Source organism: Salmo trutta, chromosome 20, assembly GCF_901001165.1.
Source record: "Salmo trutta chromosome 20, fSalTru1.1, whole genome shotgun sequence".
NCBI lineage: Eukaryota > Metazoa > Chordata > Actinopteri > Salmoniformes > Salmonidae > Salmo > Salmo trutta.
Genome location: NC_042976.1, coordinates 16697247 through 16724759, shown reverse-complemented (window position 1 = coordinate 16724759; position 27513 = coordinate 16697247). Strand labels below are relative to the sequence as shown.

The following is a 27513-nucleotide window of genomic DNA, read 5'->3' as shown; positions in this document are numbered from 1 at the left end:
ACTTGCAGTGTACAGTGAAATACTTAAGCTCCAAGCTCCAACAGTACAGGTGTGAATGAAACAATAATAATAAAACAATTAAACATACTGTGTGTATATATATATATACACGGTACATGTTTACAACTGTGACAAGGATACATATATACAGTATAATGCTAATTGGGGTGTGGGCAGGGTAATTGTCCGTAGGCTGCTATTCAGCAGCCTGATGGTTTGGCTGTAGAATATATTGGCCAGTCTGTTAGTGCTAACCATGATGCTCTTATACTGTCTGCGTCTGAGTGACGGAAGCCGTGAGAACAGTCCGTGGCTCGGGTGGCTGAGGTTCCTGATGATCTTCTTGGCCTTCCTGCGACACCTGATGTTCTCGGTGTCCTGGAGGGCAGACAGTGTGCACCCAATGGTGTGTTCGGCTGAGTGTACCGCCCTCTGTAGCGCCTTGTGGTCCGCAGTGGTGGAGTTGCTATATCAAGCTGTGATGCAGCCCGACAGTATGCTCTCGATGGTACTCCTGTAGAACACAGTGAGGGCCCAATGAGACATGACACATTTCTTCAGCCTCCTGAAGTTGAAGAGTCACTGTCGTGCCTTCTTCCCCACTGTGTCTGTGTGGTTTGATCATTTTAGATGTGTTTTTAACCGTCTCCATGGCGGCTCCGTTGATGAGGATGTGGGCGTGCCCAGTCTGGTTCTTCCTAAAATCCACAATCAGCCCCTTTGGTTTGCTGACGTTGAGGGATATGTTGTTCACCTGGCACCACACTGTCAGAGTGCCAACCTCCTCCATGTAGGCCGTCTCGTGGTTGTTCGTAATCAGGCCTACTCATGTCATCAGTGAACTTGATGATGGAGTTGAGGCCACACAGTCGTGGGTATACAGGGAGAACAGGAGGGGACTGAGGACTAACCCTTATGAGGATCAGTGTGGAGGAGGTAATGTTGCCTACCATCACCACTTGGGGGCGGCCCGTCAGAAACTCCAGTACCCAGTTGCATAGGGATGAGTTCAGTCCCAGGGCCGTGAGCATTGTGGTGAGCTTAGAGGGCACCATGGTATTGAAGGCCAAGCTGTAGTCGATGAATAGCATCCTCACATATGCATTCCTCTTGTCCAGGTGGGTGAGGGCAGCGTGCAGTACAGTGGTCATTGCATTGTCCGTGGATCTGTTGGGTGGTAGGCGAATTGGAGAGGGTTGAGTGTGTCAGGAAGTGAGGAGGTGATGTGATCTTTGACTGCACTTCATGATGGCGGAGTCGAGTGCTACGGGTCAATAGTCATTCAGTTCAGTTACTTTCCCTTTCTTAGGTACGGAGATGATACTGTGAGGGTGAGTGTGAGATTGTTGGAATACTTTTTGCGGCCTGGGATGTGACTCCATATGGCCTTTATTTGTATCTATAGGATTGAGTGTTAATGTGGGTGTGCACTTGTGTCGGTGTTTGTGAGTGTGTGCATGCCTACGTGTTTGCGAGTGTGTGTGTGTGTGTGTGTGTGTGTGTGTGTGTGGTTGTTGGAATGATTCGTTGCGGCCTGCCTAGGATATCGCTATGACCTCCACTTGACATTATAAATAATTTGACCAATCTCCAGAGGACATGATGGGATTTGACAGAACGGCACTATTGATGGTGGCAACTGGAGGCTATTTCAATTGTGTCTATGAACAGCTTTCTCTGTGTGTGTGTGGATTTATGGAAGGCAGATTCACAGTCACAACACATCATTAATTTACTCCCGTCCGCAGGTCTGGCCCATCATCATACATGATGTAATGTGATGTATATTGTGAACCATCTATTTATATTTCTGACAGGGCCCATCAAGTCAACCCGATTGAGACCCATCAAATACAATGATACTGTGTTTAACTGAGAAAGTGAAGACTTGACCTTGCAGGTCTACATATGCGGTGAGAACAGAACAGCTGCTTGATGCATGAACCTGCAGATGCACCATTGTTCACTGAAGCTTGTATCATCTGAGTATACAAGCTTCAGGTTGAACAACTGTGTATGGCAGCAGATTATGTTTTCAGTTAGTCAAGTGTAGCAAATTATTTAGATTCCAACCATTTGTAATTTTTCTTTATAAGAATAGTAGAAAAAACACATCAACCAGTGCTTATGATCAAGGGATATGCGGGTAGAAATATGTATGGTGTTCATTTTAGGCCTTTCGTTATCAGGACTAGGGAAGTCCTCAAATGTACACCCTACATTGGCCAAAGCAGGTACTGCCAGGTTGCTGTACTGCTCCTGTGTATGACATTGGAATCTGTCCCATGATAAAGAATGTTGGAAACATAGTGTTGGAACATGCAGTAATGTTCCACAGTCTGAACAAACATAGCTATAATGTTCAACTGACCGACTGGTTCTCGTTGGTTCTGGTGAAGAACCTTGCTGTTGCTCCCATCCATGTTGGCTATGTTTATCGTGTTGCCATCTGTCCAGTAGATTTTCCTAAAGTCAAAGAACAGAAGCCAACAGTTAACAGACATTACATTACATGTTACTTTTTCCATACTTTGTTACATTATAGCCTTATTCTGAAAAGTATTAAATGGTAGTTTTTTTTCTCATCAATCTACACGCAATACCCCATAATGACAATGCAAAAACAGTTATTTTGACATTTTTGCAAATTTATAAAATATATATATATATATACACATATATATAAAATCACATGTACATAAGTATTCAGACCCTTTACTCAGAGTTTTTCTCATTCTTCTCTGCAGATCCTCTCAAGCTCTGTCAGGTTGGATGGGGAGCGGTGCTGCACAGCTATTTTCAGGTTTCTCCAGAGATGTTTGATTGAGCTCTGGCTGGCCTACTCAAGGACAGTCATAGACTTGTCCCGAAGCCACTCCTGCGTTGTCTTTGTTATGTGATTAAGGCCATTGTCCTGTTGGAAGGTGAACCTTCGCCCCAGTCTGAGGTCCTATAGATGTACTATTGTAAAGTGGTTGTTCCACTGGATATCATAAGGTGAATGCACCAATTTGTAAGTCGCTCTGGATAAGAGCGTCTGATAAATAACGTAAATGTAAATGTCCTGAGAGCTCTGGAGCAGGTTTTCATCAAGGATCTCTCTGTACTTTGCTCCGTTCATCTTTTCCTTAATCCTGACCAGTAGCCCAGTCCCTGCCGCTGAAAACATCCCCACAGCATAATGCTGCCACCACAATGCTTCACTGTAGGGATGGTGGCAGGTTTCCTCCACTTGGTTTTCAGGCCAAAGAATTCAATTTTGGTTTCATCAGACCGGAGAATCTTGTTTCTCATGGTCTGAGAGTCCTTTAGGTGCCATTTGGCAATCTCCAAGCGGACTGTCATGTGCCTTTTACTGAAAAGTGGCTTCCGTCTGGCCACTCTACCATAAAGGCCTGATTGGTGGAGTGCTGCAGAGATAGTTGTCCTTCTGGAAGGTTCTCCCATCTCCACAGAGGAACTCTAGAGCTCTGTCAGAGTGACCATCGGGTTCTTGGTCACATCCCTGACCAAGGCCCTTCTCCCCCGATTGCCCAGGAAGAGTCTTGGAGGTTCAAAACTTCTTCCATTTAAGAATGATGGAGGCCACTGTGTTCTTGGGGACCTTCAATGCTGCAGACATTTGTGGTACACTGTCCCAGATCTGTAACTTGACACAATCCTGTCTCGAAGCTCTACGGACAATTCCTTCAACCTTATTTCTTGGTTTTTGCTCTGACATGCACTGTCAGCTGTGGAACCTTATATAGACAGGTGTGTGCCTTTCCAAATCATGTCCAATCAATTGAATTTACGTAAATAAGGTATTTCTGTTTTTTTTTTTTACATTTGTAAACATTTCATTATGGGGTATTGTGCGTAGATTGATGAGGGAAACATTATATTTAATCCATTTAGAAAAATGCAAGGGGTCTGAATATTTTCAATGCACTGTATATATATATATATATATATATATATATATATATATATAAGATTCTATTGGTTGCAAACATTTTGTATAATCATTTAAAATATAAAAACAGTAAGTTTTGAATCCGGCGTTTTGTGTATCAGTTCATAAACCTTGTGCCATGGAATCGGTACATCGGAAATCTCCTCCTAATTATTTTGCTACCTGTATGGTGCAGTTGTCAAATTTTTGGTCCTTAAATTAAACTGGTATAGTTTTTTATTTCTCATAATTTTCTTTAGCTAATTTTGGTCTTTAATGCAGGGCCAACAGACAAGTTCCTTACCTTCTCACCTTTCCACTTGCCTCCTCCATTTTTGCAGTAATGCTGCAATCAGTTAGTTGTAATTTTGAAGAGCAGACATTTCCATGTTTGTTTTATGTTTTTTAACTCCACCAGTCCTATTTATGATATCATTTACAAAGATTATACAGTATTAAAAAATGTCTTACAATTAGTATATTTGAGTTTAACCATAATATATGTTCTAATGTTTGTTTCACTTTTAACTTTTAATTTTTAAAATTTTTTATTTGTGGATTAAACTGAAATTGCAACCAGTTATCTGTTGCTTGTTTTAAAAATGTTTGTCATATAACCGGAAGTGAAAGGTTGTAATCTGAATGAAGGGAAAATGGCCATTCTTAAACATGGGGTGAGCCATTCTTACTAATCTGTTAGAGAACCAGTTTGGATTTAAGTATAGTTTTTGTATAACTGAAGCCTTTCGTGAGAGATCCAATGCTTTAATATTTCTGCACTCCGAATTCATATTCATTATATAAATAGGTCCGTTTAATTTTTCCTGGCTTGCCGTTCCAAATAAGGTGGAATATTTTTTAGTTAGGTGTAGGTAAGGCCATACAGTGGGAATAGAAAGTCACCATCCCATTTCAAAATGTTCACCTTTTGTTGCCTTACAGGAAGGGGAGGGGGTTCACTTACCCAAATAATGTATTTTTTACGGTTTTAATTTTTAGAATTTTTTTAAGAAAAGGTTTTAAAGAGTTTTTAAGAAAAATAATTCACTTGGATATTGTGGGTTACTGTTTGTTAATAAAGCCGGAAAAAGTCACATTTTATGTGCTTCCAATTCAGGCTGTAAGGCAACAAAAGGTGAACATTTTAAGTAAGTAGGTATATGGGATATGACTAAATAATTCATCAGGATGATTTTTCCACAAATAGACAGGTGTTGTCCTTTCTATGGTAGCAAAACCTTATATAATTTGGCTAAATTCTATTAAAATGTATTGTTGTGAAATTATTTATTTATTTTGGGATATAACTACCGAGTACAGTATGCCCACTTCACTGTCGAACCATTTTAACTACACAGTAATGTAAAAGTAACATTTTTTAGAGATCAAATACGTAATATGGTGCATTTATCATAATTCTGTTTATCTAGATCCTCTATGAGTGTCACGACTTCTGCCAAAGTCGATGCCTCTCCTTGTTCGGGCGGTGCTCGGTGGTCGACGTCACCGGTCTTCTAGCCATCATTGATCCATTTTTCATTTTCCATTCGTTTTGTCTTGTCTTCCTACACACCTGGTTCCAATCCCATTCATTACATGTTGTGTATTTAACCCTCTGTTTCCCCTCATGTCCATGTCAGAGATTGTTTGTTGTTATGCTCGTGATATTAGATTGGTGCACGACGAGTTCTTGTATCCACGTTTATTTTATTATGTACTTTGGTTTTGGAGGTTTTGTTTTACATTATTAAACTACTCCATTTATACCAAGTTTGATTCTCCTGCGCCTGACTTCCCTGCCACCTACACACGGCATGACAATGAGGCTGTGCAGGGATCCAAATTGCGGATTTAAAATAAAACATGAATTGTCAGCATACAGTGACACTTTCTTTTTTTAAGCCCTGGATTTCTAACCCCTTTATGTTATTGTTGGATCTGATTTTAATAGCTAACATTTCAATGGCCATAATAAATAAATAAATAAATAAATATGTTAATAAAGGACAGCCTTGATTTACTCCTTTTGACAATTTAATTATTTCTGAGAAGTAGCCATTATTTACTGTTTTACACATGGGGTTATTATACATAACTTTAACCCATCGTATAAGAGATTCTCCAAAATGTAAATAGTCCAGGCATTTATATATGAATTCCAGTAATACTTTATCAAAGGCCTTTTCAAAGTCAGCTATGAATACGAGACCTGGTTTCCCAGATTTTCATAGTGTTCTATTGTTTTCAGTACTTGTCTTATATTATCTCCAATGTATCGTCAATGTAAAACACCTGTCTGATTAGGATGAATAAATTTAGTCGTAGAGAGCTGTTTACTTTTTTCATGTTGATACTGTGTGGCTAAATTGCACACAATATAAATATTTCCACTGAATAATTGCTGCAGATTCTGTTTTTTTTCATGACAGAAGCTTGGTAATGTACTTTTATGAAAACATCAGTGTCTTGTCTACCCATGGAAGGTTTTTGTTTTTCCTAATCCCACGCTGACGGTGAGCCCAGTAGAAAATGATGAAGTACACAGATGCTGGTTTAATCTACTTACCCCTTAGTGGGGTGCACAACAAGGCACCTTGGTTTATCAATCCCATGAATGACTGAGGTCTTCAGGGAACCATCCAGGCGAGCGACATTGATTTGAGACTCGTCATTCTCTGAGCTGAGCCAGTATAAATTCCTAGAGAGCCAGTCTAATGCCAGCCCACGGCAATTTAGTATATCTGAGGGGATAACAAAGAGAGTGAGGCTGTCAATCCAACATCTAGTTTTACAGAATCACATGGGTCATCAGTTAGACAGGATAATATACAGACCTTGGGACAGCAAACAGGTACCAAAACATTGGTATTCAATGTTGTTTATGTTTCCTAACAATTTATATATTTATATATTTTTTTAAATAAAGAGGAAGTAAAGATAACACTTCATTTTATGGATCCGTAATAAACCATTATTTTATAAGGTATTTATAAAGTGTGTGTTCATAATTTATTAAACGCTATTTATACTTTATTAATACTTTAGAAATGTTTGAGTGACCAGTGTAATTTCTTACAAAAATATGAACATGCAATTGGTAGATAGTAGACAGCAGTACCTAGTAAAAGAATAAGCACACAACACAGGATGTTTAGTGAAATATATATACATGTGTGAATAACTAGCTTACTAACATTTACAAATGAAGGAGTCATGATTAATAAATGGTGAGCAAACGTTTGTAAATGCCTTTGAAATGGTTTATAAATGCTTTATTATCGACACTTAAAATAATGTGTTACCAAAGTAAAGATTATAATAGAGTGTGTCAAAAAGCTTATGCAGGCAGGGTTCTGTTCTTTATCAGGTGGTCATGAATTAAATCTATGGCACAAATGTAAAGAATGGGAATTAGGGTGTGCTCTGTGGATAATCAAAGAAAGAAGAGAGGAGGCTCTTCTTGAAAAACAGCAATTGTCTTTTGCGCTTTGAATACGTACTTTCATGCAATACAATTTGGCAAAACAGATATTCCCATCAAAGCCACAACAAAACAAATAATGATCGTAGAAGTTATTTCCTGCCTTTGTCTTGACTCTTTTCATCCCTTAGTAATGCCAATCAGAAAATTGAGAGCTTGGGACTTTAAGGTCCTACCTGCATTTTTTGTCAAAATGTTGTTATTGACATGATCTTGTTCTGTTCAATGTTCTCTAACTATATAGTACTCTAAATAACCCCATTCATGTTGTTAAGTTCAAAAGAATATGAGATAAATAATTGCTGGCACCATTCAAACCAATGAGGGTTCGGAACTTTAAAGCCAATTATCTCAGAATCATCTTTTTACAGATGGAACCTTATAGTCCCAAGCTCTCAAAATGTAAATGTCCTTGTTATTAATCAAATGAGTGGCAGGCCCTGGCACTACGTTATTTAAAGACCTATACAGTATTGTTCCCAGAGTTCCTTCACACCACAAGACTATGTTAGCTAACTGAGCTAAAGCCTGGGAATAAGCTCAGGGAGTTAACACGAGTCGTCATGTCTTAGGCAAGGTAACTCACCATGACTCAACCATCTCTGATACATTATTATCTCTCTGAATTACACACTTATGAAGGACAGACAGTGCCTGTGTCTCAAGTGGCACCCCATACCCTACAAACTGGGATTCAGCCATTAACTACCTCCAGAGATGACAGTCTCCAGGCGGGTGCCGTTGATGAAGGCCCGTTTGATGGTCTGTGTTTTTACATCCGCCCAGTAGATCCTCTCCTCCTGGGTGTCGTAATCCACCACGGTGACATCATCAATGTCTGGGACGGTCAGTGCCGTCATGACGTTCATGTAAGGGTTGTCAATATCCACCCCACGGATCTCTGACCGCCGGATGTACAGGAGGAACCTTTTCAACACTATGGAGAAATCAGATTAGGAGAGAAATATCAATGACTACCATTGATTTGTGAAGCGGTTAACCTTTTTAGTCAGATATGGTTATGGGGTAAGATATGACATGCAAATGCTGACGTTTATCCCTAATCATAATCCCAAGTCAATACTTCACAAATGCCAATGAAATCATAAATATGTAAAAACATAATTCTGTCATTTTTATGGTTCTTTGTTTTGTGATTGTGTACAATATCCCACTTGTTTGTGACTTTGATAACAAAAATGATAGATACAGGTGTTATAGGATTGAAGATGGCTGTCCCACTCACCGGCGCAAGATTGTTTGTTGAGGGTCAGTTGCATGAGGTGTGGACAGGTGCAGGATGCAGTACGGTTGTAATTGATAAGACACAGGTGTGAGCATGGGCCACGCCCATTATTCTCTTCACATGGGTTAGACGCTGAAGAGAGTGAGAGAGAGGAGGGGGTCAGGTTGAGACTTGTCAGCAAAAATATAGAAAAAGATGCAAAAGGAGGAGAAACACTTGGGCCATGATGAATACATGAAGTGAATTGAACAAAAAGCCTCCCAAGAATCTCATTTCTGTGGAAAACATTTGTAGGAAGTCCTTTTTATAAAGTACATAACAGAGTAATTGGTAGTGCACTAGTGTTGAAATACAGAAGTATGATCTGGTTTTGGGCCTATGGTCAAAAGTTCTGCTTACCTTCCTGACAGGGTAAAGGGCACCAAAGCTTATAAAAACATAACATACAGATGCTTAGTTCTGAAAATCTGCAAATGACCAATATAATTAAAGGGTTATTTTGAAATGCAGGAAATAAAGGAACAGCTGTAAAACTGTGTGTAAAGTTTTTCCATGGCCAGTTGGCCACCTGTACTGTTCAACCATAATGCTGAATCCCTCTGATACTCTCTCTGATACAACAATAACGCTGACGAAATGGCAATCCACCCTATCCACACCTACTACCATCCAAATTGGTTCTCGTGTTTCAACATTGCTTTCAAGTGGTCTAAATCACTGGCAATGCATCAGGAGAAATGGATGGGGTAGGTGGGACATCTTTGGTGCAGTTGCATTTGAAATGGATGCTGACTCAGCAAACCTAGTTACACAAACTAAAGAGTAATAAATAAATGGTAGAGTAACTCCCTACTCCTGGTAAGGCTTGGGTGGTTCAGTTTTGCTTCTCTCGCATATGTATGGTGTTTCCTCCAACACATTGGTGCGGCTGGCTTCCGGGTTAAGTGGGCATTGTATCAAGAAGCAGTGCGGCTTGGTTGGGTTGTGTTTTGGAGGACGCATGGCTCTCGACCTTCGCCTCTCCCGAGTCCATACGGGAGTTGCAGCGATGAGACAAGACTGTAACTGCCAATTGGACATCACGAAATTGGGGAGAAAAGGGGTAAAAAAAAAGTTATAATACAAATGCAAAAAAAATGGGCGTTTAGGTGCATCCTGTTTCCATTGATCATCCTTGAAATGTTTCTACAACTTGATTGTAGTCCACCTGTGGTAAATTCAATTGAATGGATATGATATTGAAAGGCACACACCTGTCTATATGAGGTCGAACAGCTGACAGTGCATGTCAGAGCAAAAACCAAGCCATGAGGTCGAAGGAATTGTCCGTGGAGCTCCGAGACAGGAATGTGTCGAGGCACAGTAAGAATTTGTTCTTAACTGACTTGCCTTGTTATGTAAAGGTTAAATTAAATAAATAGATACAAATTGACTATTAATTAACATAAACACATTTAGTATCTCCTGGCTTCCACACACAGCCTACAAGCCACTGATGCAGTCCTTTGGAGCATCTATACACTAAAAAGTCTGATAAATCCATGTTATATAGCTTACACCTTCACAATAAATCCATTATTTATTGTTTAACATTAATTTATCAATCAATGTACAACATTTAATTAAATTAAAACATATATATTGAAAAAAACAATTCTTAAAATCAATCTGCAATATACCATGCTATGAAATATGATAATGATGGGCGTGGTTTTGTTTCAACTCTGGTTATTAACACCAACACTGGGATTATTTTACACCAATGAGTGTTAACAATTAAATCTATAAGTATTGAATTATGTTTAGAGTGTAGGCCCTCAAAATAAGGCCTTATGGATTTCACATTGTATTGTGCTAAATAATAACATTTTAGTGATAGCATTTTTCTTAGGATCTCACTTGGTGATGTCCTTAGGACTGAAAATGGATGAATGCAACAACCATGTCTGTCACTATCAAATGCAGTCATGTGTGGTAACTATACAATTCACTCGAAAGGCAAGGCACTCTAGGAAATAAGTCTTTACACTAAGCATTGTGTTAATTTAACGCTGTTCCAGTGTCTATACATGTCCACGCTTTCAGTGTTTAACACGCTCGACAGCTAGGTTTCCATCCAATTTGTTACAGATTTTCTGGCAAATATTCAAAACTCTTCATAAAACAATATGCACATTTCCCCACCAGAGATGTTCCCATCAAATGTACTTTTTCGGATTTAAGGCTGAGCGTGATCACGTAGTGGGTTTCCATCGCATTTTCAACTCTACTAATGGTTTTGTCACAAACACTGTTTATATAGCAAATGTGCCCACTCTTGTCTTGGCACATGCACTTTTGCCAACAGCTCGCAGATACAGTGGGGGTAGGCTACCTACATGATGAGATTATTATGGATAAAACCGATATTATTTGTATTTGTCAAACGGCATCCAAGCATCGATCATCATGTCACCAGAATAAGACCCTGGATATTTATTGGCGAGAGGATCAAGCTCATCACCTTGCACATTCACATCTCTGTGAAGTTCATCATAACTTATTTAATCTGTTGTCTAATAAAATGCATGCTTTCCCGAGTTCTTTTTGGAGGACCAAAAAATGTATCATCACGTGACTCCAAGTTTACTTTGATACAATGGTTATTATATCAATATTTGCAGATAAAGGTGTTTCCACCGCCATTTCTCGCATAATGAATTTTACAGACACAAAACTATCCCACCATGTCGAACGAACAACTTGTCTGTCGGCATTTATAAAATTATATATTATTAATCAGCATGAAATGGTTGTATGGAAACATCGTTTGTGTTTATTTAACACTGGAGAATTTGCTCCCTATATAAGCAGTATATAAGCAGTATACAAACAAACAGAATTTCTCCTTCTTTGTCAACAGTCACTTCAGATGAATAAATGCACCGCTTTTTCAGATTGGATAGATATTTCCTTTTGATACATTTTCAAACCAGATATAAAGATACCTTTTTGCAGTGATTTACCTAAAGCAAGTTTGACAAACTCATTTCCAAACTCATTTCCTGGACTGTGTCTCGTTGAATACATTATACATTCAGATGGTTTAGTAGAGAGAAAATCGCTCCGTCTGCTCCGTCTGTTCTGTCTGTGTGAGTTGAAAACATACCCAACAACACTTGACTCATGATAGGAAACCAAAGCCTGGATGCATTTCAGCATTCAGCCTTGAGAAATGACAATAAGATGGGCAAGACTTTGTTCATTTCTAGACTAGCAGACGTCTCATGAATAAATAAACCCCCATGCTTAGCTAACATAAAGAGCAGAAATATGCTAGTTTCCAAAGAGTGATATCTTTTCAATGCAAACTGTAAAGTCTACTGGGTATACTACGTAGTGTAAGCCAGGGCTGGGGCACTTGGCTGTTGTAAATCTCAACTCTCAGGAGGTGCTAGAATATTCATAAAAAGCCTCAGGTAGTCATGGTAAATGTTACAGTAAAATATGTGGAGTGAAGTGTATTATGCAGTTGTTTTTTTTTTTAACAGTCACTGTTTTGAAAGGTACATATTTTTTTTAATACGACTGCATAGATATTCAGCCACACATGGAGGTGTATTTTCTAAATCGAATTAATAATTCAACGTGTTTATGTTAAACTAATGCAGGGAGTTGGGGCTCTGTCAAGCAAGATGTGTTATAACCAGGTTGTATTATCAACAACACTCCTCTCTTTCGTTCCATCACTCAGAAGCAAATGTGACAAGGTGGCTGTGTAGGAAAGACACATATTTACCTTGTAAATGTGAGTTGCCCTTTTTCTGAATACAAAATTATCATTATAGCTTCAAATATTATTACTCTGTATGTATTTGAAGCAGCTGCTTACTTCCATGCAGTGATTGCATGCACTATGCATGCTGATCAGATGTATTCATTCCTAATCTCTGCAAGCACAGTGCAAAGATGTGGAGATGCATTCAGAGGTCATTTTGTTTAATAACATTTCAGGCACACTCAGTAGATTTGGTTACATTAACGCAGCCATGAATACAGAATACTTTATATGAAATCATCATTACTCAACTACTGGTACTTACTACACTGTACTGCGTCTTTGTAAATAGAATATAAAGCAATCTGAGATACATCATTTGACAAATGTACGGACACTATTCTTGTATTTCCAATATGATCATGTTAGTCTGCTGTGTATCACCAGAGCAGTGAGGGGAGAGTGTTAGGATCTGTTTGATGTGTTATTGTAGCTATAATTAACCAATTACAGTTCCTCACTGGGAGGCATTGGGACCGACTTTTCCCTTAACTAATCATTGGCACCTCCTCCCTGTTTTAACCCCACCCACCCACCCACACACACACACACACACACACACACACACACACACACACACACACACACACAATGTATTTACAACAAGACTGTTGACGCCCCGAGACAAGCTCCAGTTTTGGCACCCACCAAACACCCCCAGAGACAAGTACTGTACCACTGACAGCTCTCCTGTGGTCTCCCTCCCTCCCTCTCTTATTCTCTCTGGTCCAGATCTGCAGGGCCAAGCAGAGAGCACCAGCATCTACAGGCTTTAGGACTGACTGGTTGGAGTGGATATTAGCCAACTCTCCCCCACTGGGCTCTTTAAAATGGGATTAGACATACTTACTGGCTTCTTTAAACGTGCAGTTCAATTTGCTCACTTATCTAAGCAGAACAGTCTCGGGCAGGCAGTTACAGAGGTGGAAACATACATTAAGTCCTACCACATTGGCATCATTCCGGAATTGCTGAATAGATGCAAACAAGATTACTAAAGTACGAATGCTCGTTCATGGCCGGCGATATACATTCTTAGGAAATATTATATTTTTAAGGGTCTGAGAGTAAATCCGGTGGTCGTTAAAGGAAAGAGAATACCGGCATCCAAGATGTTATGATTCATTGATGATCAGCTGTTTTACAGATCAATCAATTTCTGCAAATTCATTTAAAAACAAAGTGAAATGAATGAACACCCACTCAATGCTGAAAAAAATTACTCTGAGCCCGGAAATATAACTGTTGATTATGCACATTACATGAGAGTAATATATTCAGGCCTTCTGCCATGCTATCTGCACTGAACCTATAGTCAAAGAGGCATTAACAAAAAACCATTGAAAATGACAGTATATTGAAATGCCAAACGGATTATGAAATGAAATCAGGTGGCAACTGGTAAGACTATTTTACTTTCCATACACCTATATGCATAATCTGCATAATTGATTTAATTAGTTCCTTTATTCTGACTTCCAATGGGCATATACGGAGAAAGGCTATCATCTGTGTCGACAGGATTATTCGTAATACGCTCTCATTCTGCAGTTCCTGTCATTAATTCTAGTTCAATTATTTTTTTAAACGGCTTGACACTTTAGCATGAACCAATTAGCCTAATTTGGGCAGAGGGAGAAAACACATTCTGAGGTACCATTAATTCAAGCTAATTCTCTGCATGACCACCTTTTTCAATCATTCAGCCCCTTCTCATTGTAGGTATACTGAGAAGCCCCATGATTGGCAGCCCCAATGATGGCAGAGAAGCAGCTAAAATGAATACCATTATAGTCTCTCTCTTCATCTCAATAAAACAGGGGATTCACCTATTCGGAAAAGCTTCTTAGTCAATACACAGAGAAATTATGAGTAGAATCAGTTCATCTAGAAAATAATGGGCCAAATCTGATACATATTATTATCAGAATTTGAGTAAGAGTTATATGCAACCAGTTTTCAGGATACAGCAGGGAAGTGAGAAAAATACTTTATATGGAGAATCTTCATTGCTGTTTAGTCCTAAACAAATCAATTAAGAACAAAGGCATCAAACTGGCCGTGATTACAGGCCAAACAGATCAAATGTACATGGGTAAATATTTAACCATTAAAGCCTTGTTCACACTGCAGGCCTTAATACTCAAATCAGTTTTGTTTTTCAAATCCGTTTTGGAATACCGAGTGTCCAAACAGCAAGCTACAAGTGACCAAATCGAATGTGTGTGTGTTCAGACAGCAGTCATTTGCTGACATGGCTACGCTAGTTGTCATTGTGACAACGGGTGTGTGCGCAGCGGTGTAGGCTGATTGGTGGTGGTGCTCGTGCTTCCTATCACTCAGAAGTTATGTAGCAAGCTAAGGTGACAACTATGCCTGCCATGGACATTTCCCAGTTGCTGTGACTGTTCAAAATCATTGTAATTAAAGCCTCAAAGGATAAGACGATCCAACTTTCAAAACTATTCTAAAAAGAACAAGGGCAAATATATCAGATTTTACTGTTCAGACAAGTCACATGGCCAGGAAACAGATTTTCATCTACTTCAAACCACCTAAGAAGGTGGTTTGACATGTGGCTTGAAATATCCAATTCCATGAAGCTTTTGGCTATTCACACTGCAGGAAACAGAGCCCAATCTGATATGCAAAAACTGTATAGCATAACAGCAATACATTACTTTATTATTAAAATGTATGAAAATAAAATCAGTAATTGCTATTGGTATTTTATATTACACCTTAGGCCTTAACAAAGGCTTGTAAACTGACAGGAACTAGAGGACAAAACAGATCAAAGGACATGAATGGTCAACATTAAAAGTTTAAGACATTCTGCTACTCTGATCTGTACCCTACATAAACATATCTGTCAGGTAACCACTACCACATATCACTTGAATTGGTACAGCACTCCCACTCACGGGTGCAACAAATATAGCCTCTTACAAGGCACGCCTTCAAATATGTTAATGAGCAAGAGACTCATTCCCGCCCACAACATTTTCCCACAATGCACCATAATTACCACTGTAAAACATAAATACAGTATTTTACTGTGCCTTCTATAGTGTTTTACTGTTGAAATTACAGAACTGTCTTACAGTGTGATGTAAAACAAATGTATGGAATTTTACTGTGCATTCTACGGTAATCTACTTTATTCAGTTTATACAGTATCATAATGTTTATTAATACATTAAGTTACTGATAAAATTACAAAAACGGCTAGCAGTGTAGGTCTAGGCTGTTTACCTTGTGGCTGTCTGCTGGGGTGGAAAATCTGTAGGTCAAAGGGCTGAGCGCTGGTCTTCTGGATCACTGTGACATTACGGCCCGTCCACTTGTTGGCCCTGGCCAGGCTGTTAGTTCTCCAGTCTGTCCAGTAGACACTGCCCCCGAACAGGGACACAGCAAAGGGGTGTGACAGATACTCATGTCCCCTTAGGATCTCTATGACCCCACTGCCGTCGTACAGCGCTGAGTAGATGGCATCAGAGCTGTGAGAGGGAGAAGATATGATACAGTATGAGGGTGACTCTATACAGTAAGCAGACTAGCCAGAGTAGGTGGCATCGGAGACATGATAGATTAGACTGTCTTCATATAGATAACAGACTAGCCAGGTAGATAACATACAGCTCAGATAAGATGACAACAGAGCTGTTAGAGGGAAAAGACATTATCTGGATGTCATGAGATTGTACAGAGAAAGATATACAGTATATACAGACTAGCATAGAAGGCATGAGAGCTGTTGGTGAAAAGAGACACTGTGGTATGGATTTCATCATGAGGCTGCCGGTCTATATACAGTAAATAGACTAGCTATGGCATGGGAGTACTGAACAGTACATTGCAGCTGCTCATTCACTTGGTATATTTACTCTTGATTCAATGTATTGTATGTTAAAGTAAGAGTAAGTAAGGTGAATGTCTACAGATTAAAAAGACTAGCCAGGTAAGGCTACCAGGGTAGTATACATTGCAGCTCCTTATTTACTTTTAAATGAAAAGTTAATTTAAAGCACAGTTCCCACCAGTTCCCAAATAGTGAGGAAGGTGTTTTAACAAGGATGTCATAAGGTGTTTTTTGGGAATGCTGTAGAATGTTTATCTTAATGTATATTCTGACGATAGAAGAGAAGGTTTACAAGTGATATTTTCTCATCATAGACGTCTTCCTGTGGTTACGGCACATTTAGATAAATTAGCCTTCTGTTCGCTGTAACTGAACATCTCCCTAAAGGAGATGAGGCAAAGAATATAGCATGCTGTTCATGCTTATACCATATGTGTATCCAAATATGCATAATTGCAGCCTAATGTTCATCACTGCTGTGCTCCTATCCTGATAGGTTGTCAATGTAAATAAGAATCTGTTATTAATTGACTTGTAAAGGTTATATGTAAATAAAGGTTACAAAAAACATTATAACATGTAAGTGAATTACCGAGCGTCAGTCCAGACGATTCTCTTCTCCAAATGATCCAGAGTTAGACCGTTGGGCCAGGCTCCTATCTCCATGTCCTTGAACACTATGTGTCGTCCTCCTCCGCTCATTGAAGCAGCCTCGATACGGGGGAAGGTAGCGTCCCAGTCTGTCCAGAACAGGATTCTAAAAACATTAAATCAACCAAGAAAATGAATGTATAAAGATGTTTTTACTTCAACATCAACAAAGCGCTCTACAGTAACCAGCCTTAGACTACGAAGAGCAAGCAGAAAACCCAAGACAATAAAACTCATTCAGATGATCCAAAGAAGACTGATAGATTACAGAGGACTTGAAGAAAAAGCCTTCATGTAAGGAATAAATTCAGATAATTTGAAAATGGACAAAACTAGACAACAGCACGAACTAGATAACAAAACCATTCACTGTGTTGAATACATATTTTCTACATTGTAGAATAAAAGTGAAGACATCAAAACTTTGAAATAACACATATGGAATCATGTAGTAACCAAAAACGTGTTAACTTGTTAGGGCTAGGGGGCAGTATTTACACGGCCGGATAAAAAACGTACCCGATTTAATCTGGTTACTACTCCTGCCCAGTAACTAGAATATGCATATAATTATTGGCTTTGGATAGAAAACACCCTAATGTTTCTAAAACTGTTTGAATGGTGTCTGTGAGTATAACAGAACTCATATGGCAGGCAAAAACCTGAGAAGATTCTTACCAGGAAGTGGCCTGTCTGACAAGTTGTTGTTCTTCTTGTCTCTGTTTATTGAAGACTAAGGATCTTAGCTGTAACGTGACACTTCCTACGGCTCCCATAGGCTCTCAGAGCCCGGGAAAAAGCTGAACGATGTCGAGGCAGCCTTTGGCTGAAACACATTATCGCTTTTGACAAGTGGCCGATCAGAGGACAAAGGGCTTAGGCGTGTGCCCGAGTCGACCCTGTGCTTTATTTTCTTTCGTCTGTTTACCTAATTGCAGATTCCCGGTCGGAATATTATCGCTTTTTTCCGAGAAAAATGGCAGAAAAATTGATTTTAAACAGCGGTTGACATGCTTCGAAGTACGGTAATGGAATATTTAGAATTTTTTTGTCACAAAATGCGTCGTGCTCGTAACCCTTCTTTACCATTCGGACAGTGTCTTGAACACACGAACAAAACGCCGCTGTTTGGATATAACTATGGATTATTTGGGACCAAACCAACATTTGTTATTGAAGTAGAAGTCCTGCGAGTGCATTCTGACGAAGAACACCAAAGGTAATCAAACTTTTCTAATAGTAAATCGGAGCTTGGTGAAGGCTAAACTTGCTGGGTGTCTAAATAGCTAGCCCTGTGATGCCGGGCTATCTACTTAGAATATTGCAAAATGTGCTTTCACCAAAAAGCTATTTTAAAATCGGACATATCGAGTGCATAGAGGAGTTCTGTATCTATAATTCTTAAAATAATTGTTATGCTTTTTGTGAACGTTTATCGTGGGTAATTTAGTAAATTGTTAGTAAATTCGCCGGAAGTTTGCGGGGGGTATGCTAGTTCTGAACGTCACATGCTGATGTAAAAAGCTGTTTTTTGATATAAATATGAACTTGATTGAACAAAACATGCATGTATTGTATAACATAATGTCCTAGGTGTGTCATCTGATGAAGATCATCAAAGGTTAGTGCTGCATTTAGCTGTCTTCTGGGTTTTTGTGACATTATATGCTAGCTTGAAAAATGGGTGTCTGATTATTTCTGGCTGGGTACTCTGCTGACATAATCTAATGTTTTGCTTTCGTTGTAAAGCCTTTTTGAAATCGGACAGTGTGGTTAGATTAACGAGAGTCTTGTCTTTAAAATGCTGTAAAATAGTCATATGTTTGAGAAATTGAAGTAATAGCATTTCTAAGGTATTTGAATAACGGGCCACAGGATTCCACTGGCTGTTACGTAGGTGGGACGATTTGGTGCCACCTACCCTAGAGAGGTTAAATAAATCAAAATATATTCTTCAAATTAGCCACCTTTTGCCTTGATGACAGCATTGCACTCTCTTGGCATTCTCTCAAGCAGCTTCATGAGGAATGCTTTTCTAACAGTCTTGAAGGAGTTCCCACATATGCTGAGCACTTGTTGGCTGCTTTTTCTTCACTCTGTGTTCAAACTCATCCCAAACCATCTCAATTGGGTTGAGGTTGGGGGATTGTGGAGGCCAGATCATCTGATGCAGCACTCTATCACTCTCCTTCTTGGTCAAATAGCCCTTACATAGCCTGGAGGTGTGTTTTGGGTCATTGTCCTGTTGAAAAACAAATGATACTCCCACTAAGCGCAAATCAGATGGGATGGCGTATCGCTGCAGAATGCTGTGGTATCCATGCTGGTTAAGTGTGCTTTGAAATCTGAATAAATCACTGACAGTGTCACCAGCAAAGCACACCCACATCATCACACCTCATTCTCTATGCTTCACAGCGGGAACGACACATGCAGAGATAATCCGTTCACCTACTCCACGTCTCACAAAGACACAGCGGTTGGAACCAAAAATCTCAAATGTGGACTCATGAGACCAAAGGACAGATTTCCATCGGTCTAATGTCCATTGCTCGTGTTTCTTGGCCAAGTAAATCTCTTCTTATTGGTGTCCTTTAGTAGTGGTTTCTTTGCAGCATTTCAACTATGAAGGCCTGATTCACGCAGCAGGCGTGTCCAAACTTTTTTGACATTTCTCCCATTTTGTTACGTTACAGCCTAATTCTAAAATGTATTAAATAAAAACAATTCCTGAGCAATCTACACACAACACCCCATAAAGACAAAGTGAAAACAGGTTTTTAGAAATGTTTGCAAATATATAAAAGATTTAAAACAGAAATATCTTATTTACATTAGTATTCAGACCCTTTGCTATGAGACTTGAAATTGTCACAGATCTGGGGAAGGGTTCCAAAAAATGTCTGCAACATTGAAGATCCCAAGAACACAGTGGCTTCCATCATTCTTAAATGGAAGAAGCTTGGAACAACCAAGACTCTTCCTAGAGCTGGCCGCCTAGCCAAACTGAGCAAATGGGGGAGAAGGGCCATGGTCAGGTAAGTGACCAAGAACCCAATGGTCACTCTGACAGAGCTCTAGAGTTCCTTTGTGGAGATGGGAGAACCTCCCAGAAGGACAACCATCTCTGCAGTACTCCACCAATCAGGCCTTTATGGTAGAGTGGCCAGACAGAAGCCACTCCTCAGTAAAAGGCACATGACAGCCCGCTTGAAGTTAAAGTCTCTCAGACCATGAGAAACAAGATTATCTGGTCTGATGAAACCAATACTGAACTCTTTGGACTGAATGCCAAGCGTCATGTCTGAAGGAAACGTGGCACCATCCCTACGGTGAAGCATGGTGGTGGCACTATCATGCTGTGGGGATGTTTTTCAGCGGCAGGGACTGGGAGACTAGTCAGTATCAAGGCAAAGATGAGCGGAGCAAATTACAGAGAGATCCTTGATGAAAACTTGCTCCAGAGTGCTCAGGAACTCAGACTGGGGCAACAGTTCACCTTCCAACAAGACAACGCCCCTGAGTAAATCATATCAAAGTTTATTTGTCACGTGCGCCGAATACAACAGGTGTAGACCTTACAGTGAAATGCTTACTTACAGTGAAATGCTTACAGTAAAATGCTTACTTAGGCTCTAACCAATAGTGCGAAAAAAAGGTATGTGTGTGTGTGTGTGTGTGTGTGTGTGTCTGTGTGTGTGTGTGTGTGTGTGTGTGTGTGTGTGTGTGTGTGTGTGTGTGTGTGTGTGTGTGTGTGTGTGTGTGTGTGTGTGTGTGTGTGTGTGTGTGTGTGTAAAGAAATAGAACAACAGTAAAAAGACATTTGAAAATAAGAGTAGCAAGGCTATATACAGACACCGGTTAGTCAGGCTTATTGAGTTATTATGTACATGTAGGTATGGTTAAAGTGACTATGCATATATGATGAACAGAAAGTAGCAGTAGCTTAAAAAGAGGGGTTGGTGGGTGGTGGGACACAATGCAGATAGCCCGGTTAGCCAATGTGCGGGAGCACTGGTTGGTCTGGCCAATTGAGGTAGTATGTACATGAATGTATAGTTAAAGTGACTATGCATTTAAGATAAACAGAGAGTAGCAGCAGCGTAAAAGAGGGGTTGGGGGGGGGGCACACAATGCAAATAGTCCGGGTAGCCATTTGATTACCTGTTCAGGAGTCTTATGGCTTGGGGGTAAAAACTGTTGAGAAGCATTTTTGTCCTAGACTTGGCACTCCGGTACCGCTTGCCATGCGGTAGTAGAGAGAACAGTGTATGGCTGGGGTGGCTGGGGTCTTTGAAAATTTTTAGGGCCTTCCTCTGACACCGCCTGGTGTAGAGGTGGTGGATGGCAAGCAGCTTTGCCCCAGTGATGTACTGGGCCGTACGCACTACCCTCTGAAGTGCCTTGCGGTCGGAGGCCAAGCAATTGCCATACCAGGCGGTGATGCAACCAGTCAGGATGCTCTCGATGTTGCAGCTGTAGAACCTTTTGAGGATCTCAGGACCCTTCCTGACCCTTCCCTTCCTGTGCTTGGCCCTCCTATGTTGAACATAATAAACGGCTCTCTATCCACCGGATGTGTACCAAGCTCACTAAAAGTGGCAGTAATAAAGCCTCTCTTGAAAAAGCCGAATCTTGACCCAGAAATTATAAAAAACTATCGGCCTATATCGAATCTTCCATTCCTCTCAAAAATTTTAGAAAAAGTTGTTGCGCAGCAACTCACTGCCTTCCTGAAGACAAACAATGTATACGAAACGCTTCAGTCTGGTTTTAGACCCCATCATAGCACTGAGACTGCACTTGTGAAGGTGGTAAATGACCTTTTAATGACGTCAGACCGAGGCTCTGCATCTGTCCTCATGCTCCTAGATCTTAGTGCCGCTTTTGATACCATCGATCACCACATTCTTTTGGAGAGATTGGAAACCCAAATTGGTCTACATGGACAAGTTCTGGCCTGGTTTAGATCTTATCTGTCGGAAAGATATCAGTTTGTCTCTGTGAATGGTTTGTCCTCTGACAAATCAATTGTAAATTTCGGTGTTCCTCAAGGTTCCGTTCTAGGACCACTATTGTTTTCACTATATATTTTACCTCTTGGGGATGTCATTCGAAAACATAATGTTAAATTTCACTGCTATGCGGACGACACACAGCTGTACATTTCAATGAAACATGGTAAAGCCCCAAAATTGCCCTCGCTAGAAGCCTGTGTTTCAGACATAAGGAAGTGGATGGCTGCAAATTTTCTACTTTTAAACTCGGACAAAACAGAGATGCTTGTCCTAGGTCCCAAGAAACAAAGAGATCTTCTGTTGAATCTGACAATTAATCTGGATGGTTGTACAGTCGTCTCAAATAAAACTGTGAAGGACCTCGGCGTTACTCTGGACCCTGATCTCTCTTTTGAAGAACATATCAAGACTGCTTCAAGGACAGCTTTTTTCCATCTACGTAACATTGCAAAAATCAGAAACTTTCTGTCCAAAAATGAAGCAGAAAAATTAATCCATGCTTTTGTTACTTCTAGGCTCGACTACTGCAATGCTCTACTTTCCGGCTACCCGGATAAAGCACTAAACAAACGTCAGTTAGTGCTAAATACGGCTGCTAGAATCCTGACTAGAACCAAAAAATTTGATCATATTACTCCAGCGCTAGCCTCCCTACACTGGCTTCCTGTTAAGGCAAGGGCTGATTTCAAGGTTTTACTGCTAACCTACAAAGCATTACATGGGCTTGCTCCTACCTATCTTTCCGATTTGGTCCTGCCGTACATACCTACACGTACGCTACGGTCACAAGACGCAGGCCTCCTAATTGTCCCTAGAATTTCTAAGCAAACGGCTGGAGGTAGGGCTTTCTCCTATAGAGCTCCATTTTTATGGAATGGTCTGCCTACCCATGTGAGAGACGCAGACTCAGTCTCAACCTTTAAGTCTTTACTGAAGACTTATCTCTTCAGTAGGTCCTATGATTAAGTATAGTCTGAAGGTGAACGGAAAGGCTGGAGCAACGAACCGCCCTTGCTGTCTCTGCCTTGTCGGTTCCCCTCTTCCCACTGGGATTCTCTGCCTCTAACCCTTTTACAGGGGCTGAGTCACTGACTTACTGGTGTTCTTCCATGCCGTCCATGGGAGGGGTGCGTCACTTGAGTAGGTTGAGCCACTGACGTGGTCTTCCTGTCTGGGTTGGCGCCCCCCCCCCCTTGGGTTGTGCCGTGGCGGAGATCTTTGTGGGCTATACTCGGCCTTGTCTTCGGACGGTAAGTTGGTGGTTGTAGATATCCCTCTAGTGGTGTGAGGGCTGTGCTTTGGCAAAGTGGGTGGGGTTATATCCTGCCTGTTTGGCCCTGTCCGGGGGTATCATCGGATGGGGCCACAGTGTCTTCTGATCCCTCCTGTCTCAGCCTCCAGTATTTATGCTGCAGTAGTTTATGTGTCGGGGGGCTAGGGTCAGTCTGTTACATCTGGAGTATTCTCTTGTCTTATCCGGTGTCCTGTGTGAATGTAAATATGCTCTCTCTAATTCTCTCTTTCTCTCTTTCTTTCTTTCTCTCGGAGGACCTGAGCCCTAGGACCATGCCTCAGGACTACCTGGCATGATGACTCCTTGCTGTCCCCAGTCCACCTGGCCATGCTGCTGCTCCAGTTTCAACTGTTCTGCCTGCGGCTACGGAACCCTGACCTGTTCACCGGACGTGCTTGTTGCACCCTCGACAATTACTATGATTATTATTATTTGACCATGCTGGTCATTTACGAACATTTTAACATCTTGACCATGTTCTGTTATAATATCCACCCGGCACAGCCAGAAGAGGACTGGCCACCCCTCATAGCCTGGTTCCTCTCTAGGTTTCTTCCTAGGTTTTTGGCCTTTCTCAGGAGTTTTTCCTAGGGAGTTTTTCCCAGCCACCGTGCTTCTTTCACATGCATTGCTTGCTGTTTGGGGTTTTAGGCTGGGTTTCTGTACAGCACTTTGAGATTTCAGCTGATGTACGAAGGGCTATATAAATAAATTTGATTTGATTTGATTTGACCCATGCCAAATCTTTTCAGTTTCCTGAGGGGGAATAGGCTTTGTCGTGCCCTCTTCACGACTGTCTTGGTGTGTTTGGACCATTCTAGTTTGTTGTTGATGTGGACACCAAGGAATTTGAAGCTCTCAACCTGCTCCACTACAGCCCCATCGATGAGAATGGGGACGTGCTCGATGCTCTTTTTCCTGTAGTCCACAATCATCTCCTTAGTCTTGGTTACGTTGAGGGATAGGTTGTTATTCTGGCACCACCCGGCCAGGTCTCTGACCTCCTCCCTATAGGCTGTCTTGTCGTTGTCGGTGGTACACAGCCAAGACAGGACAACAAGCCAAGACAACACAGGATTGGCTTCGGGACAAGTCTCTGAATGTTCTTGAGTGGCCCGGCCAGAGCCCGGACATCGAACATCTCTGGAGAGACCTGAAAATGCAGCAATGCTCCCCATTCAACCTTTTAGAGCTTGAGGGATTCTGCAGAGAAGAACGGGAGAAACTCCCCAAATCAGGTGTTTCAAGCTTGTGGTGTCATACCCAAGAAGACTCGATGCTGTAATTACTGCCAAAGGTGCTTCAATAAAGTACTGAGTAAACGGTCTGAATACTTAAGATTTCCTTTTTTTAAATAAATTAGCAAACATTTCTAAAAAACATTTTTTTCATTATAGGGAATTGTGTGTAGATTGATGAGGGGGGAAAAAACGATGTAATTGATTTTAGAATAAGGCTGTAACGTAACACAATGTGGAAAAAGACAAGGGGCCTTGGGGAGTCATGGCTTGGGGGTATATAATATAATTATATGTAATTATTATTATTTTTTTAAATGTATTTATGAAACGAGACACCTGTCTTATTCGTGCCCATCTCAGTGAACTAATCCATTGCGGAGGCCGAGACTAATCCATCGTGGAGGTGCCAGGGATTGAAGTAGAAGTGGCATTTGGCTAAGATGTCCCTCTCCAGAATGTACTCTCGCCCGTCAATTTGTGCATACTCACTGTTTCATAACTTCATTGTGTGAATTGTTAGCATTTGATTGTTAGTGTCTATCAATTCCCCCGTAGTACATTTACCGTTAATTCATATAATGTCGAATCTACAATGTTTGTTTGGTTACCGTAATTTCTGTTAATGCATTCAACATATTATTATTCCAGCCTTTTTCCAATCTCATTGTTGGAGTGGACACGCTGTTTGCAAAGCGCACAACCTATGCTACATTTCTGAGAAACAAGTTTTTTTGTTTAATTCCATTTATGTTGTGAAGCTACTCCCATTTTCTGAAGAATTCCATTATGGGCCCTAAATGCATTGAAATAGTGTCCACTGCATATATACTTTGTATTTTGGCGAATGTAGTAGTACGGCAACTGGGAATTTTGGCATACTAACTATATGCATAATATGACTAATAAGCATACTACATACTCAATTTACATTACAAATAGTATGGTTAGTATGAGTATTTAAACAAAGCTATTGTCTTTTGTTTGGAGCGCTTCTGTCAATGTTGAGTAAGAACACGCACCTGATTATGCATTGAAGTAGGCCTATAAGCTACCTGGCCTGCATGCAAAAGGACGCATATAAATGCGTCATTTGGGGATCTGATAGTATTTCTGAATGGCTTACCGCAACACGACTAATGAGCTGCAGAGCTTCTCAAAGTAATGTTTTCTTCACCTCAAACAGCAAGTAAACAAAGTCTGTTTTTACACTGACTGGGAATGACAAAAGTTCCTCAATGTAGTTGAAAAATCTTTCGAGCTCTCCCTTTCGATAACCACTTAACGTGAAAGGGAACAACGTAATGCTCTGATCCAGTGGAAAAGTCATAAAATAGTCCTATCTGATTACTTCTTTTCTCGTGAGCAAATAGCCTACAGCTGTGTCTGTTCCGAGCTTACTGGTGCAGGAAACTCTGAGGGCCCAGAATATTTTATGCAATGTTGCAAGTTTGCTAGCATGAGCTTCAGGGCCAGACCTAAGTTAATAGTTGATACAATGTTTCAAGTTTGTTGCAGACAGGCCATGTGTAGGCAATGTGATGTATGGGATATTTATTTTTATCAGAATATTTTCTAACTTCAGGCTACAATGTTTTTATTTATCGGCTTTATAGGCTATTTTTAGATAGTTGGCAATGGCAATAGACATTACTTCTTAGCTTTGTATCATTTTCATTTTCATTTTCAACCCAGGGACTGCGGTTGAAAATTAGCCGGCTGGCTAAAACCGGCACTTTTACTGAAACGTTGATTAATGTGCACTGTCCCTGTAAAAATAAAATAAACTCAAATAAACTCAATTTAGATCGAATTTTGATTAATCATGTGACAATGACTTTGAGATACGAAGACGTTATTATAAATGCAATGAAACTGTTCCACGAAAATGTGCATATGAAAACCATAACTGGCACACAGATCGGTAGAAATGGTAAGTAAGATAAATTGGCATTCCACATGAGAAAGTTTGCCGACTCCTCATGTAGCCTGTTACCGGCAACTTCAGGAGAGTAAAGCCAGAATCTGCAAAAGCCAGTAGGTGTAGGAGTGGGAGGAGGATGGCGGTTATCTTGATCTCAGGCTCCTTTGAGTCATTTGTGTCTTATTTCATCAAACAGTGCGCTTAAAGCATCAGACAAGCTCAATGCATATATTTTGTAGTTGATTATATTAAAACACATAGGGTGTGTCTATATATGGAAAAATACATGTTTTAAAAGAACATACGACTTTTGGTTGGCAAAGATGTTTTTCTTCGGGGACAGCTCTAAAGCAAACATTGAAGATTAAGTGTATTATTCTTACTTTCCCTCAGATGACCAAGACTAAGGGTACGGAATCCCTGAAGGCCAAGACGAAAAAAGAAAACAGATACACTTTTAGAATTATCTCGTCCTAACAACTTAGTATGTCATTCGAACAACTTATTTTTTTATTTTTTTATTTCACCTTTATTTAACCAGGTAGGCAAGTTGAGAACAAGTTCTCATTTACAATTGCGACCTGGCCAAGATAAAGCAAAGCAGTTCGACAACATACAAAAACACAGAGTTACACATGGAGTAAAACAACATACAATCAATGATGCAGTAGAAAAAAAATAAGACTATATACAATGTGAGCAAATGATGTGAGATAATGGAGGTAAAGGCAAAAAAATGCCATGGTGGCAAAGTAAATAAAGTATGGCAAGAAAAAAACACTGGAATGGTAGATTTGTAGTTTGAAGAAAGTTAAAAGTTAAAATATAAATATAAATAATATGGTGCAAAGGAGCAAAATAAATAAAATAAATAAATACAGTAGGGGAAAAGGTAGTAGTTTGGGCTCAATTAAAGATGGGCTATGTACAGGTGCAGAGATCTGTGAGCTGCTCTGATAGCAGGTGCTTAAAGCTAGTGAGGGAGATAAGTGTTTCCAGTTTTAGAGATTTTTGTAGTTCGTTCCAATCATTGGCAGCTGAGAACTGG

The 27513-nt window shown here is 40.2% G+C and overlaps 1 protein-coding gene across 1 annotated transcript in view; it reads right to left on the bottom strand.

The window, feature by feature from the left end:
- The window catches only part of LOC115156297 (low-density lipoprotein receptor-related protein 1B-like), a 575728-nt gene that overhangs the window by 182445 nt on the left and 365770 nt on the right, over positions 1-27513 (bottom strand). Inside the window, exons 26-31 of the mRNA XM_029703749.1 lie at positions 16933-17097; positions 15734-15978; positions 8662-8793; positions 8125-8352; positions 6501-6675; positions 2372-2466 (exon numbers count right to left, since the gene is read on the bottom strand). Coding sequence (XP_029559609.1) covers positions 2372-2466; positions 6501-6675; positions 8125-8352; positions 8662-8793; positions 15734-15978; positions 16933-17097 — 1040 coding nt within the window. The remainder of the gene's footprint in view (positions 1-2371; positions 2467-6500; positions 6676-8124; positions 8353-8661; positions 8794-15733; positions 15979-16932; positions 17098-27513) is intronic.